The sequence below is a fragment of the Zalophus californianus genome, chromosome 5, assembly GCF_009762305.2.
Source record: "Zalophus californianus isolate mZalCal1 chromosome 5, mZalCal1.pri.v2, whole genome shotgun sequence".
In the NCBI taxonomy this organism is placed as follows: Eukaryota; Metazoa; Chordata; class Mammalia; order Carnivora; family Otariidae; genus Zalophus; species Zalophus californianus.
Genome location: NC_045599.1, coordinates 142,702,048 through 142,717,901, shown reverse-complemented (window position 1 = coordinate 142,717,901; position 15,854 = coordinate 142,702,048). Strand labels below are relative to the sequence as shown.

Here is a 15,854-nt window from a genome sequence, read left to right as displayed (position 1 = left end):
AGAAGAGTGGCTAAAGCTGAGCTCCGCCGAAGTTACTTTCCCTAATAGGCTTCTTTTGAGAGCGACGGGAGGTGCCGAGCAGTCTTCAGTGTGGGCTCAAACCTGGCAGCTTGCTCGGAGGAGGAAGGCCAGGGTTGTGTGGCGCGGGAGGGGCCGCTGATTCCATTTTCTGAGACCAGTGGCCCCGCTTTCTGCCAGCTCTCTCCCCCTGAAGTGTGCGTGGTCTGCCGGATCTGGGGTCGGACAGTGGGAGACTTTCTCATGCCTGTCCCGTCCCCTTCTGCCCTTCTGCCCTTCTGCAGGGACTCGGCCATCTCCAGCAACAAGACCCCCCACAACAGCTCCATCAGCCACATCGAGACGGTGCTGCAGCAGCTGGACGAGGCCCAGGCCCAGATGGAGGAGCTCTTCCAGGAGCGCAAGATCAAGCTGGAGCTCTTCCTGCAGCTGCGCATATTCGAGCGGGACGCCATCGATGTGAGTGGCCCCCTCCTGCTCTCTCCGCGGCCTCTCGCTCTGGCCGCCGTAACAGGAGGATGGGGAGAGGGGGGCGTGCGCCTCACCCTGGGAGCTGCAGGGCTTGTGCCGGAGGCCACGGCACACAGCAGGGTATAGAGTGCAGCCCGTGTGCGGAGCTGAAGCCCCCCGCTGCCTCGCACGGGCAGCTTGTTTCAGCCCGGGCTGGGTCCCGCGACTCACGCCCCTGTCGGTGCCGCAGAGGCTCACCCCTGTGGCCGTGGTCCTCCCCGTCCCTTCCGTCGCCCCCCCCTCCCGCCCCGCTGCCTGTCTTTGCGCCCTCCCCCCCCTCCTCCCCAGACGGTGAGAATAAGCCTCGCCTGGGCTGATGGCATGTTTGGTGGCATGAAGTCCAGTTTTTTTCTCCACAGAAGGGTGCTTGGATGATCTTTCGTTCTTCTTACCTAAAAGTTACACCTTGTATATGAGGTTTCTTTTCTTTTTCTTCAACAAAAGGATGGTTCTTAATTCTGTGTCAGGGAAGATCTTATTTTTGAACTTGAAGTACAAGCAGAAGTAAGTATAATTGGATGGTGCTGAATCTGCCTGTGGAACATGATGAAAGGAACCGGAACTCACTTTAGCCCGGAGAAGGCCGGTTTCCTGGTGCCTGTCAGCTTCATACAGCTGCTGGAGTGACCGAGTGCCTGTCCGGGTACCAGCAGCCCGCCAGGTGGTCCTGTGACTGCCGAGCAGAGTCTGTAGGGTGTGCCCCCCCCCCCCGACCCTCAGTGCCACTGAAGGCAGAGGGGTGGCCGGACTTTGTGTGGACTGCTTCACTTCTCTCTGCTCAGGGGAGCAGCTGCCTGAAGTGGGCCCTGCCTGCTTCTCTCGGGTCTGTCTGTAGGCCCAGCTCTGAGTGGTGGTCTTGGTGTATGGTACAGGGACCAGGCCAGGCCCAGTGCTGGGCCTCTCATGGGCGGGGGGGGGGGTCTCTGGTTGGCCATCTGTCTAAATTTCCCATCAGTGTTTTCATTGAAGAAAGGCCTTCTTGGCTGTTTTTATTGTCATCATTGGTTTATGACAAGAAAGGAGTTAAATCCCACCCATGTTGTCTGGTAAAATCTGCTCTCAGTGTCTTGACCCTTACAGCCACACGAGGCCATGTAGAGAAACAGCCCACTGTGCTCTAGCTTATTAAGGACCTGCCCGGGGCCTGGGCGATGGTGTGCCGGTTCCAGGTTGCAGACCGTATGAGCAGAAGACCCAGCATGCCTGTTTTCCTCTGTGACCTCTACTTCGAGTGAATTGCTTTGATAAACTTAGCTGCTTTTGAGTAGTTTCAATTAGAAAACACAGAGCAATCAGGCATTACTTGAAGTTTTTCATCAAGACATTTTGATACTTAAAAAGAAATCTCTTGGCTTCATTTGTATGACTGCTACTTAAAGGAAAAAAATTCTAATTGTATTTCCATTTTCAACAAACTAGTGTTTTAAAATGTAGCTCAGGAACCAGAAACATAATTTTCCCACACCAAAGCCACAGAATTCCCAGTGGCCTTTAAAAAAGCCAGTGTGCCCGGCCAGGTGTAGTGCTTTCCTCAACTGAGGAAATTAAACCTGCAGTTCAGTCACAGGCCAGCTAAAATATAGTCTAAAAGCTTTTAGAGTGTCATAGCCTAAGAACCTCTTTTCTCTGGAATAATCCTGAAACATAGAAACCTGAGAAGTTGAGGCTTCGGCTGGGGTGTCTTCCCTTATCTGGGAAAATGCTCCATCCGACTGCCTGTAGGAGGCATGGAGTTATCTTTATGGGAGAAACTTATCTGTTCCTTGGCCAGTTTTTAAAAATCTCTCCTATCTCTTGTATTTCATAGCCTTTCTATCTCTCAAAAGTGAATCTAGGTTTTCTATGGCTTAGACATAGTGCAGTCTCAGCCTCTTGATATTCCAGGTAAAATCTGCTCTTTTGATCTAAAAACAACGAAGTCATTACTATAGCATCCTGTGATAGTTACTTACAGAACAGTTATATGTACATTTAGGAAGAGGAACTTTTAGAATTTCTACACATTCTGGGATCGAGTTAAAAACAAAGTTACTTCTCCAAAGAATTCCTGTTCAAAAATTACTTCCCCTTTCTTGAGCTTTGTTTTTGCCACTGATTTCTTGTCTTCACTTGTACGGTTAACAAGCTGTAATGATAAACTCTGGGCAGGATTTTTCCTGATGATCCTTTGATCATGGCCATAAGCTCAATGAGTATTTTTGAGTCCTGCTGGTTCTAGCACGTTCATTTTTGTTTATTATCTGCTCTTGAGTGTTGTCTGAGCCTGATGGTGCCTCCATGAGACATCATTGCTGAGTCTGTACCTCACCACCACACCTAACCCTCTCCTGCCTCAGTGTTAGAAAAGGAACATTAAAGAAGGAAATTTACCCTTAGGGTGGAGATAAAGCTTAAAGGTATGGTAAGCTCTTTCCTTTTAAAAAATATTTTCCCTCAGTGGCTTTTTGGCTTATGTGTAATTTAACATTGTTTAAAATTTATTAATTTTATAAATTAGCCCAATTTAATAAATTAGTGTAAATATACATACTGCATGCAGACCCCACTAATGAAAGAATAAATCCAGAAGATTTTTGCCATAGGAGTTTGGGGAAGCCTTCAGTTTTTATTACTTCCCATCTCCTAGCTGGGTTCTATGTAAACTCTCTCACATTGTCAGATTTTCAAACTCAGGTGGTTACTGCTCATCTGGATGAAAGGAAATCAGGACTCATGGGAAAGGTTATCCCACTGAAACGTAGATAATGCAGTGTTCTTTCACAAGAAGTCTTTTCCTTCTTTTTGGATTTTGTAATTTTTAGCCTGAATTTTTAAAAAGTAGATTACAAAAGTTTTCAAACCGGCTCCAAAGTAGCAAGGATGGTACAGTGAACGTCCACGTGCCTCTCTCCCAAATACAGCAGGATTGTGTCTTCCTTGCTGCAAACATCCCTTCTCTTGTTATTGTGCTGTAGTATGTTAGAGCAAAGCTTTGCCAGCTTACCGTTTCCCTCCTAAAGGCTTTCTTAAGTATCTTGACAAAATAAGGCCTTTTCCCACATAACCAGAGTCTACCACCCCTCACCAACTGGAGGCCTTGATCTCTAACTAACACCCAACCTCTGCTCTGCCCTCTGCAGCTGCCCTGGGGGCGGGGAGGCGCGTGGGTGCCGCTTACACGGCTGATCGTCTTCCCATCCGGAATCATCTCTTCATCCACCCTTCTTTTTTTTTCCTGCCATGACTTGTTGGAATGACTGCATCAGGGGAAGAAACCAGGTCCCACATTCTGCGTTCGCTTAGTGATTTTCTTCTGTTTTTCTTTCCCTGGTATTTCCTATAAACTTGCAAATTCGATGTAAAGACCTGATTAAGATTCGGGTTCCGTTTCTGTGCCAGCTGCTCCCCAAGGGCCACGGCTTGTCCTGTCAGAAGGCTAGTCCTGTCTGGTCCTCCTTCTTTAGGGAGCTTAGGTTGGTCTGTGGGATTAGGAGGTGGCAGCCTGACCCTCCCATTAAGTCCCCCCATCCTTTTCCATTATAGTTTACTGCACATTGGTGATCATTGCCTGAAGGGTTATTTCACTAGAATTTCAAAACAGAATGAGAAAAACAGCCTTTCGAATTTTATTCTACATTTAATAACTAGATTTATCTATAAAGGGCAATCTTCCTTCATTGTTATAGGCTTAAATAATTATCTCTTTTACCAGTTTCAGGATAAAGGTTGGTTTCCTGTCAACTTCTTCTTCTTTTTTTTAAAGATTTTATTTATTTATTTGAGAGAGAGAATGAAATAGAGAGAGCATGAGAGGGGGGAGGGTCAGAGGAAGAAGCAGACTCCCCGCTGAGCAGGGAGCCCGATGCGGGACTCGATCCGGGACTCCAGGATCACGGCCTGAGCCGAAGGCAGTCGCTTAACCAACTGAGCCACCCAGGCGCCCTTCCTGTCAACTTCTAATCAGAGGAGTTTTTCGTTTAATTTTAGGCTTTTTAGCTCTTCTTCTTCTTCTTTTTTAATCACTAGGCATTAATGTGTTTTTCTTTATTTTGTAAATTTTATTCAATTGTGATAGATTTTTTTGTATCTATCTGTCCCATCTTTGGCCTGTGAGAGCCCCTACGGCTGGCTTCCATGTCCTTCGGACATGGTCACATTAGTTCCTTCCTTCCTTCCCTACTTGGCACAGTGAGATGTCACAGCAGATACTTATTTTGTAAGTCTTGGTCCTAAGAAGATACTTTCCTGTGTCAGATCATCTCAGACCTTGAGTCTTGGAACGATGAGCTTTCTCAGCAAATGAACGATTTTGACACGGACGATCTCACGATAGCAGAACAACGCCTCCAGCACCATGCAGACAAAGCTCTGACCATGAACAACTTGACCTTCGATGTCATCCACCAAGGGCAGGACCTTTTGCAGTACGTCAATGAAGTGCAGGCTTCGGGTAAGGAATGCATTTCATTCTGTCAGTTGTGGGGGTTTCATATCATACGGAAATTCATCCTGTTTATTTGTGTGCTGGCCGCCAAGTTTAGTTAGCCCCCCGACATAGATGTTCTAGGTACCTGCTCTTCAAAAGGAACATTTTGCTGTTTTATTTTCACATATCATGATCACATGTAACATTACGATTAGCGTACTTTCCTTTAATATTCTTGCACGTCGCCTCAGGGAGCATATGATCTCCAGTTGTACATCCATGAATGAAATGTGAATCTCAAAAAATTTTTCACATTCTTAATGTTTTTTCTTAGTTTATATTTTACCAGCAGAGGTCACTATGGGCTCAAAAATGTAGAGAGAAGTCCGTAGTGTTTGACAACCTGCTACTATGTTACTCGTTTTATACAAACCAAATTCAGTGCTTCCTGAAGAGTAAACAGGGTGCAAGTGGCTGTACAGCCAAAAGAAGCCAGAGTTCGCTCATTGATAGAGCCAAGGGCTCGTGTCCGCAGTTACCCCTGTAGAAATAGATGGACAGGAAATGGGTTTGGTTTGATTAGCTTTACATTATGTTTTGCTTTGGAACACATCGGATACGTTCCTGCAGGCCCCCTCCCATGCTCGGAAGCACATGTAACACTCCTCTGCCCGCAATGCCTTCCTTGCACTTGGCCTTCAAGGTAACGGCCTGGCCCGGCCGGGCATGTTCTTCACAAAAGCGCAGTGTATGCCATGCGCGGCTGAAGAGCCGGCGGCCGTACCAGTCGAACTCTGGGCTCTCCCTTCACTGCCCGCAGGTGTGGAGCTGCTTTGCGATAGAGATGTTGACATGGCAACTCGGGTCCAGGACCTGTTGGAGTTCCTTCATGAAAAGCAGCAGGAGCTGGATTTAGCAGCGGAACAGCATCGGAAGCACCTGGAACAATGTGTGCAGCTTCGCCACCTGCAGGCTGAAGTGAAACAGGTAAACAAGCTGCTGGTCACGGAGCCAGACCAGAGGGGCCCCGCTTGATAAGCCCCCGAAGACGGACCTCCTGGTCGTTTGGGATACAGAACACAGCTGTTGTGAGGCATGATGTGACACGCACACCCCCGGTACGGCCACAGCTCGTGTGCTAGAATGGAACCAGTGCCCGGACAGCTGTGTGTTTATTCTGTAGGGGAAGAGGCTTCCCCGCCCAGCAGGTGTATCACTTGAAAGGAACATTCACTTAGCTTGTTTTGTTATTGGTGGTCTCTTGCTTGAAACTGAGCACATTGTTCCTCAGGCTAAATAACTCTATGATTGTTCTGCCAAATAGGCTGTTATCAGTCTGGATGGGGTGACAGGCTAGAGGGGGCTGGGGTTTTCTTCTGCGACAAGCCTGCTCTACTGTCCTATCTCAGAGAGCATGGCAAAATAAAAATGGAACATTTGGGAGGGATTGCTTTCGGTTCACAGCCAATGGGATTCCATGTATACATACATTCAGCATGTACTTGACATTTTATCTCATGAGCAGAGAAACCACTCATGGTACCGCCCTGATACAGGGAAAGTATGGCTTTCTGGGATTCTGGTGGAGGCACAGAAAAGCGTGTTAGGTTGAGAAGAGGGGATAAGGTGCCTCTGGAGTGTGAGCGAGGTGTGGTGCCTGAGTGGGTGGTACTCACATTAAAGCAGATACACTGTCAAACTGGGAAGCTGTAAGAGCACCTGTTGGTCTCCCGTGTAATGAGATGAAGTATTCTGACCTGCCTTTTAAAGACCAGTTAATAAAGTGTTCCTTCTTGCTAAAAACAAAACAGTGTGTCTAAGAAACAAAAGCATAAACTATCCATGAGGAATTGCATTTGCCTGTAAGAGTCTCAAAGTGCTGCTCAAAAATTACTTTCTCTACGTGACATGTCAGGACGTGGCAGATTGTTGCAGGTGCTCATTCAGTGGCCACGTGATAGGTGAGGCAGCTGTGTGGGTGGCGGGTTGTCAGGTGGCTGTTGCAGCCCCAGCTCCCCCCTCCACTTGCCAGGCAGCAGGAAGGGAAAAACATAACAGGGAAGAAGCAGTACTTGCATCAGAGAAGAAATGTGGTCACACAGCTGCCCAGAGGCGACTGCATTGACCTCGGTAGCTGGAGAGAGCATCCAAACTCTAACGGAGCTGTGACGGGGCAGTGACGTGGTTTTATTTTAATCCACCCTCCCCCCCCCCCGACACACACACAAAGTCGAGGTTTTCTGAGTAAAGGAGATGAGGAGAAGTAGGCGTTGAGTAGGTACCTAGCAGTCTGTGCTACAAGTAACTGCCCGCAGTCCTGCAGCTTCCACGGTTGGAATGCTCTTGTTTGAGAATCTCGGGGGACAGCCCTGAGCGTCGTAGCACCGCCGAATCCACTCTTCGGTTAGCAGGTCGTTTAACACTGGCATTAAATTGGAAAATATGTTGGTGAAATAAAAAAATAGTTCCCTTACCAGGGAGTTTGCTAATTTTGCATGTTTATTAAGAAAAAAGGAATGAAAAATACATTTCTTGATTATCAGGGAATTACTTGTTTTTTGTTTTTTTTAAAGATTTTTATTTACTTGAGAGGGAGAGTGAGAGTGCATGCACATGCACGAGCAGGAATGGAGGGGCAGAGGGAGAGGGAGAAGCAGACTCCCCGCTGAGCAGGAAGCCTGACCTGGGGCTCGATCTCAGGACGTGAGATGATGACCTGAGCTGAAGGTAGATGCTTAACCGACTGAGCCACCCAGGCGCCCCATTATCAGGGAATTATTTGGGGCAGTGGATATCTAGTAGGTGATTCTTAATCTGCTTTGACCTGTCGACTAATATAATAATAACAATCCGCTGGACTCCCCACCTTTTCAGCACCCATTTGAAGCTGTAAGATAACTGAATTAATTTTAAAATGCAGCACTTAAGATCAGATACTGTGGAAGGACATCAGGCAGTGGGATCATAAGGAAACCCGTGCTTCACAGCTGACGTGAGCAGCTTGACCACCTTGCCCACTTGGCTCGTGTCCCCGGTGGCCTGCAGGGGGATCCCCTGCGGAGGGCCGGCGCTTGGAGCTCCCTGTGTCATGTTTCAGGTGCTGGGCTGGATCCGTAATGGAGAGTCGATGCTGAATGCCGGGCTCATCACGGCCAGCTCGTTACAAGAGGCCGAGCAGCTGCAGAGGGAGCATGAGCAGTTCCAGCACGCCATCGAGGTAGGGACACCGGCCTGCCCCCCACCTCGGGACACGTCTGCTGAGCCCCCTCACGGGGGACTGACCCCAAGCCCGGTGGGGTTCAGCAGGATCCAGAGTGATGATGCTGATGCATCTCCAGTGTATTTCAGGGAAAGGACACGGGCTGGCGACTGCAGTGAGGGGAGGAGGCGTGCGCCAGCCTGGGGACCTCGCAGCGCCTAGCCGTGAGACCCTGGTGGCACGCACCCCCCACTGTCGGGAGCACCTGCACCTGAGAACCCGAGCTGGGGTCTGGGCTGAGGGGCTTTCTGTTCTGCGGGTCTTGTACACATACTCCTGGACAGAGCAGAGCGCCGAGGGCGGCTCAGCCAGACCAGGTGCACATCACCAGTAGACAACACTATCCATGGAACTCCTCCGACCCTGGTTAACAGCAGCGTCCCTCACCCTCGCGGGGTTGGTGCCAGGCCAGGGCGAAGCCCACTCAGATTCACTCTCACAGCATGTGAGTTCATTATTTGTCAAGTTTTTTTGGTGGGGGGAGAAGGGAGTTAATTATGGTAGGTAGTCTCAAGGTACACTCTCGGGAAAAAGAGCATTTGATTGCAGAAAACTTGTTTCCTGCTGTAGTTACATACATAGAGAATAAAGCCACAGAAAATACTGTTAATTTATTCTCGAGATTGACATATTTTCAACTACTCAGCGTCAGCAGACACATATTAGCTCTTCTTCTTGAAGCCCAGACTCTGGGCGTCTTTTGAAAATTGTATGCTGTGCCTAGTGATTTCTAATAATTAAATGCCTAATACATGTCCGTGTATCTGGGTGAAGGGTAGGGTTGGTTATGTTGCATATAGTCTTTTCTGGGGTCATTTAGTGCCTTTTCAGTGAAATGCAAAATTTTGCTGTGGTTAAAAAAAGAAGAAAAAGAAAAAAATCTGTGTCCACAGAAACCCATGTACTCCACCTTAACTGCTGTGCTGGCTGGTGTTCTGAGGCTTCATTGGGAGAACCTGACCTGTCAGCCCCTCATGGGATCTTCTAGTGAACATGCATGAGCAGAATTCTACTGGATTTCTGGTGTTAGTTTGATATTTTAATGTAGCATGAGCCTCCAGAGAATACACTTGGCTCATTCCTAGCTTTGAATTATGTTTCTCTCTCTCTCTCTCTCTTTTAAAGTCAATAGTTCTTGAAAACTTTTTACTCAAGTCTAAAGTTTAAGGTAAAAATGCAAAAGGCATTCATGGTGGCCACCTTTTTTCTCCATGTGTTCATGTGCCTCTAGCTGCTATTACAAGGAGGACCAATAGGAAGAATAAACTTGGAACATTTCAACAGCTTTTTTAGAATATTGGCTATTAATTTTCCCTGCTATTTCTCAAGCTGAGAACCCCACAAGTGGGACCCATTCTGGAATGTCTTAATGCATTTCATCCTTCATTAGGTAATTTAAATGTAAGCGCGGTTGTTGCTAGGCATGAAAACTTTTTTTTTTTTACTGCACGGTCTGCTGTGTTTGTGGAAGTGTCCTGATGAATATTAAGGGAAGTTGTTTCTATAAAAGCAGGTGGAGCAGCACCACGGCAGCCTTCCCAGTTCCTTCCCAGTAGACGTGTGACGGCCCAGACAGATAAGTATCCCCTCTCCTTTCTCTCTCCTTAGAAAACACATCAGAGCGCCCTGCAGGTGCAGCAGAAGGCAGAAGCCATGCTGCAGGCCAATCACTACGATATGGACATGATCCGGGACTGCGCCGAGAAAGTGGCCTCTCACTGGCAGCAGCTCATGCTCAAGATGGAAGACCGCCTCAAGCTCGTGAACGCGTCTGTCGCCTTCTACAAAACCTCAGAGCAGGTGAGGAGGCAGGTTCGATGCCTTGGGCTCCTGACCAGCCTTTTATGTTGAGCTCAGTGTTATTGGACAACTCCGTCGTAAAGCCTCAGTCATTACTGAGCCAGTCACTTCAACCGAGGCAGAGAAAAGCATTCCAGAAGTAGAAGGGTTATCGCTTACTTTAGGACTCCGAGAGTAATAGGTTGGAAAGGAGCCGAGAAGACCTGCGTTCTCCTCTCGTTTAAATGGATAGCCTGAAACACACCAGAGAGAGACCAGAAATTCCGTTTTTATTTGGTTCTTGTTCTGAAAGGCCTGCCTATTTTGACCCCTGCATTTGTCCTCACGTGTAAGACGGAGCCCATGGTTCCTTCCGATGGTCTTGGTCCCCAGGCCAGCACCTTTATCCCTAGAGCCTGACCTACCACACTTGCCGGAGATCCCGCTCTGTGCCGTCAGTCGCCGACCAGCCCCTCTTAGCCTGCGACTCTCCTGCTCACAGGTCTGCAGTGTGCTCGAGAGCTTGGAGCAGGAGTACAAGAGAGAAGAGGACTGGTGTGGAGGCGCTGACAAGCTGGGCCCCAACTCAGAGACGGACCACGTCACGCCAATGATTAGCAAGCACCTGGAGCAAAAGGAAGCATTCCTGAAGGTAAGGAGCCGGCCCTTTGGGGTGCTGGTGCCTCCCTGAACAGGGGACACAAATGCAAGATGGTTCGCCGGAAGATGGCAGGGTCCAGACTGTCCGTCAGAGAACCCCAGATGTTCCCAGGCACCAGGCGTGCAGGGCCCGGGGCGGGGGAGGGGGGAGCTCTCCATACCTGCAGCTCTCCCCTTGTGTGACGTTGCATCCGCGCCGGGCTAGGTGGTCAGAGAGAGTCTTTACAATCTTCCATTTGTGATTTACACTCCCGAGTTTTCCCAAAGAGCTGGAAACCTGTGTGAATAAAGCATGGGTGGAAGTCAGAACACCAGATGATTCTGAGCAGATAGATTAATTTGGTGAGACAGAAATGCCGATAGCTTGAAATAATCTTCCTTTGGAAATTCAGCCTTTTTAGGAATAAAGACTGAACCCAGTGCAGAGTAGACACAAAGCAGGAACACCTCTTGGGGTTTATAGGATTAGTTACTAATACTCACTCAGGCAGTGTTTCCTACAAAAGAGACTTTAATTCCATTTAGGCCCAACTCTGAGAAGCTTTAAATGAGGAGTTTCTCTAGCCGCCTGTGTGTGTGTGTGTGTGTGTGTGTGTGTTCATACCTAAATCACCCAGATGTTCTAAAAAGTGCTCAAAACATTTGGCAACATTTCCATGTTTCTGTGATGTATTCTTTCACTCTTGAGAATCTTCTGAGGCTCTGCCTGTTGCCACTCAGACCTGTTAAAAGTAGGTGTGGTGTGTGCTTTTCATTGTCACTTTATTGAGTTTTGCTTTGGCATTCTGACCCCTCTGACCCCATTTCGTGTTACATTTAATAATTTCTGTTTCCATTCTGAAGGTGATGTTTGACAGTTACTGTTTAGTCTGGGAGAACAGATTGTAACTCTGAAAATTGTATCTGGTCATTTATTTTGAGCTTCCATCACATGACTTTCTTTGTAGCAGATCGGGGTGGGAAAACAGCGGTGACTCCCTCAGCCTCCAGTTGAACCATTTCAAACGGAGCTTGAAAGCCCTGGGTGGGCTTACGTGTCCTTGCTTGTTACATTTATGAAATGCCTGCCACTGTGAGGACGTTTCCATTGGGATCCTCATAATTTGCCTCTCTTTCTCTGCAATCCATTTAGAATAAAGCAGAATTGGGGCACCTGGGTGGTTCAGTGGGTTAAGCAACTGCCTTCGGCTCAGGTCATGATCCTGGAGTCCCTGGATCGAGTCCCGCATCAGGCTCCCTGCTCGGTGGGGAGTCTGCTTCTCCCTCTGACCCTCCTCCCACTCATGTGCTCGCTCGCTCGCTCTCTCTCTCTCTCATTCTCTCTGTCTCAAATAAATAAATAAAATCTTTTTAAAAAAAAATAAAGCAGAATTGAATACTACTTAGTCTAAATAAGACAGATACTTAGATAAAATTATAAAACAAAATACTCACTGGCCTGTTCAGATTCCTTCTCTCAGCTAGGTTCAGTAGTGTCTGTGTATTGGATAGCTTTAAACTTTTCATAATGGAAGTTTAAAGATGCATACAAAATAGAACAGGTAGCAAACTCCTGTGTACTTCTCACCCAGCGTCAGTAGTTATCAGCACATGGGCATATGCCCACTTTCCCTGGGCTACTTTAAATTCTAAATGTTACATCATTCTATTTGTAAATACTTCAGTATGTATTTAAACATTAAATTTTGCCTTTCTAAAACATAACCACAATACCATTATCGGATCCTGAAAATTAACAGTATTTCTTATTTTATACAAAATCCAACAGTGTTCAAATTTCTCTGACTGACCCGTATTGTCTTATATATGGTTTTAATCAGAATTCAAACAAGGTCCGCACGTTGACTTTATTAATATGTCTCTTAAATCTCTCTCTCTCTCTTTTTAAAGATTTTATTTATTTATTTGACAGAGATACAGTGAGAGAGGGAAAACAAGCAGGGGCAGAGGGAGAGGGAGAAGCAGGCTTTCTGTGGCGCAGGGAGCCCGATGTGGGGCTCGATCCCAGGACCCTGGGATCATGACCTGAGCCGAAGGCAGACGCTTAATGACTGAGCCACCCAGGCGCCCCTCCAAATCTCTTCTAATCGAAACACCACCCCCCTTTTGTTACTATTTATTAGCTGAAGAAGTAAGTTATACTGTGGGATTTCTCTCACTCTGGATTTCCATAATTGCATCCTGTGGAGTCATTTTTTACCATCCTGGATTCTCTAAGTGTGTTCTGTTGAGAGCCTCACTTAGATTCAGGCTTGAGTGTGAGTGTGTGTGTGTGCACTCAGCGTACCTGGCATTCCATCAGGAGGCACATAAGGTCTGCTTCTCTTTGTGTCTGTGTGATAGGAGGGTTTACCATTGCTTCAAATGTGGTAAGTCCAGTTAATCCATTATGTGCTTCTCTGTCTGCCTTTTACCTAATGGGTTTAGTACCCTGTGGTGATAATGCTTCATTAGGAGTTGCAAAATGGTGAGCTTCTATCATTCCTTCTGCCTTGATTAGCTAGAATTATTCCCTCCTTAGCTATTTGGTTACTCTCAAATAGAGTTTGTCCAGAAAAGGCAGGCTAAGTGCTTGAATCTTTCCATTTGCTTCTCATTTTCAGAATAATGAGCTGTTGCCCTAGCAACCTCTACATAGGATTAGTTTTTGTTCTATCTTCATGGATTTTAAGATATTTGGTGTGTTTTGATCAATTGCAGTCATTTATCTTTTTATACTCAACTTGTCCCATTCGTGGGAGCTCCTTCCAGGCAGGTTGGCTCTGACGTCCTCCTGACATAACCCCGGCCGTCTGCAGCCGCTTCCTCACCGTTTAGAGTGCAGCCAATTTCAGGCTAATCTGCGGAGACTCATGATACATTCTTCTCTTAATTAAAAAGTGTCCTCGCTCCATGTACTGCAAAGGCCTGGAAATAGTGACCGACCAGTAATAATGAGCTCCCTGTGTCTTGTCCAGATTGTGGTCTAAATACCATGTATCAGAAGGAGGAAACAGAGCTTCTAGAAGAAAGAGTAATTCCAGAGCTGAGACAGGAAATGGATAAGATATTTCCAACTCACATATAATTAAGGGTATTTTTCCTCTTGTTTTTTTAATACATTAATGAAATTACTTACTTGGTTTATAAACGTGGAATCCATCAGTCATCTATTACCACAATAACACCACAAAACAAACCACTCCAAAACTGATGGCTCAAACCAGGGTTTGGCAGTCTAAGCCCCCGAGAGCTAAATCCATTCACTCGTACTCTTCTCCCTGTTGCCCGTGGCGGCTTTCCTCCACATTGGTTGGGTTCAGTACTTGCAACGGGGAGGTAGAGAATATAGGACTTGGAAAGCTGAAAATACTGTCTGCCCTTTCCAGAAATCCGGGCACAGGTTAGCTGGGTGCTCTCACTCAAGGTTTCTCCCAAGGCTGCAGCCAGGTTGTTGGCTGGGGGCCCGGAAGGAGAAGGGCCCCACCTCCTCTCTGTGCAGGCCCGCGGCCTCTCTCCGTCCCCTGCCCCGTGCACCTCTCTGTGGGGCGGTGCTCAGCCCAGCAGCTGACTTCCTCAGAGCAAGAGGTCCAAGACAGATTTTTTTTTTTAATTGAAATAGGATGTAACCTGTGTATTCTTCCAACCACAAGTTGGCCCGACGAATGTTTTAGTTAAAGATGTGTGTTAGAGCTATACGATGTCGTCATCCATACGTACTCAAAATACATGTTTGTCGAAGTCACATTAACAACACCTTGCCCTCCATGTATCTCTTAGGCTTGCACGCTTGCTAGAAGGAATGCAGATGTCTTCCTGAAGTACCTGCATAGGAACAGTGTGAACATGCCTGGAATGGTGACACATATCAAAGCCCCTGAACAACAAGTAAAAAGTGAGTACAGCTATGAGCCGCCTTACCGGCGGGCAGCCCCGGGGCTCTGGCGGGATGTGTTCTAAAATCTATGAGCCGTCTTACCGGCGGGCAGCCCCGGGGCTCTGGCGGGATGTGTTCTAAAATCCCAAGACCCAGGGCTTCATTTTAGATGTTCATTTCGTATTATTAAAGTTCTCGCCAGTTATCTTTGTTTAATAATAAAATATGAAACAAATGATATAGATTGATACTTTGTTGACTAAAGTCGAAGAGTATAAGCAGGAAGAAAATGCAGCATGATAATTTATTAGCCTGGACTATTTTGTTCAGGCAGGTGAAAACACTGTAAATTGGGGAAAAAGGAAAACCAGAATTTATCTAGAGTCAAAATATTTTTTAAAAGTTCAGATTAAGAAATTATACACCAAAATCATTGCTGGAAGGTATTAGAGATTTGTATACTTAAAGCATTAATAAAATCAAATTGCCAAATATCATACATTCTGGTATCATTTGAGAGTAAAAATCTGTAAAGCCATGGGTTTTTATGTATGCATATATATAACGTTAAGGGCATGGAAACTCGTCTGGGAAAATTTGATACTAAACTTAATAGGATTGGTATGGATGGAAGTGAGGGGGACTGATGATTTTTACTCTAGAATTCTGATTGAATACTTTACAATGAAAATACATTCAGGTGTTCTCTAACTTAAAACTTAGATTTAATCATAGTGGGTTTTTTTTTTACAAATACAATTAAAATGACATGGAAATAACCTCAGAAAATGATTAAGAGTTTGAAACAGTCTTGCCATTGAGGCACCTGCTATCCTCACTGTGAGCTTCAGGGGCCGGCAGTAAACAGATGAGGAACCTGGGGCCCCACAGCCTGCACTCTCAGAGTTGGGTTTCATAGGGGAAAAGTTGCCATAATCCGTTAACAGATGATTCGTCTCACTCTTTAAACCCATATGATTGGCAGAAACTTTGTACATTATACTCTGCGCCCTGTTCATCTGGATTCATCTGTCAGAGGTGTCACAGAAAAATGATCTGTCACAGTGGTAGAGTTCTGTCCTCTGCAGAGGAGATTTCGTATTGTTACTTGGTGGGCTTCCCTCTTGGGGAAATGAGTGACTAACACAGCCATTTCTCAGCAGGAGCAAGTCTTCATTGCCAGCAAGTTACTTGCGTTGGTAATCGGTTTATTTGGCTCACGTCATGTAAAAATCATTGCCTTTCTCTCATCCTTCAAGATTGCCTTTGGTTGTTGGCCGTATTCTGCTTTCTCTGATCAAAGATGTTATGATCCGTCCTAGGTTGTACCAGTGCGATGGGTGTGTGTGTGTGTGTGTGTGTGTGAG

At 46.5% G+C, this 15,854-nt stretch overlaps 1 protein-coding gene across 6 annotated transcripts in view; it reads left to right on the top strand.

Annotated features, from left to right (window-relative positions):
- TRIO (trio Rho guanine nucleotide exchange factor) overlaps window positions 1-15,854 on the top strand; it is a 222,609-nt gene that overhangs the window by 85,829 nt on the left and 120,926 nt on the right. For all 6 annotated transcript variants that reach the window (XM_027606767.2, XM_027606769.2, XM_027606766.2 and 3 more), the window contains exons 12-18: window positions 303-477; window positions 4,762-4,957; window positions 5,754-5,920; window positions 8,031-8,150; window positions 9,801-9,992; window positions 10,474-10,623; window positions 14,391-14,505. In XM_027606767.2, the coding sequence (XP_027462568.2) occupies window positions 303-477; window positions 4,762-4,957; window positions 5,754-5,920; window positions 8,031-8,150; window positions 9,801-9,992; window positions 10,474-10,623; window positions 14,391-14,505 (1,115 nt within the window). The remainder of the gene's footprint in view (window positions 1-302; window positions 478-4,761; window positions 4,958-5,753; window positions 5,921-8,030; window positions 8,151-9,800; window positions 9,993-10,473; window positions 10,624-14,390; window positions 14,506-15,854) is intronic.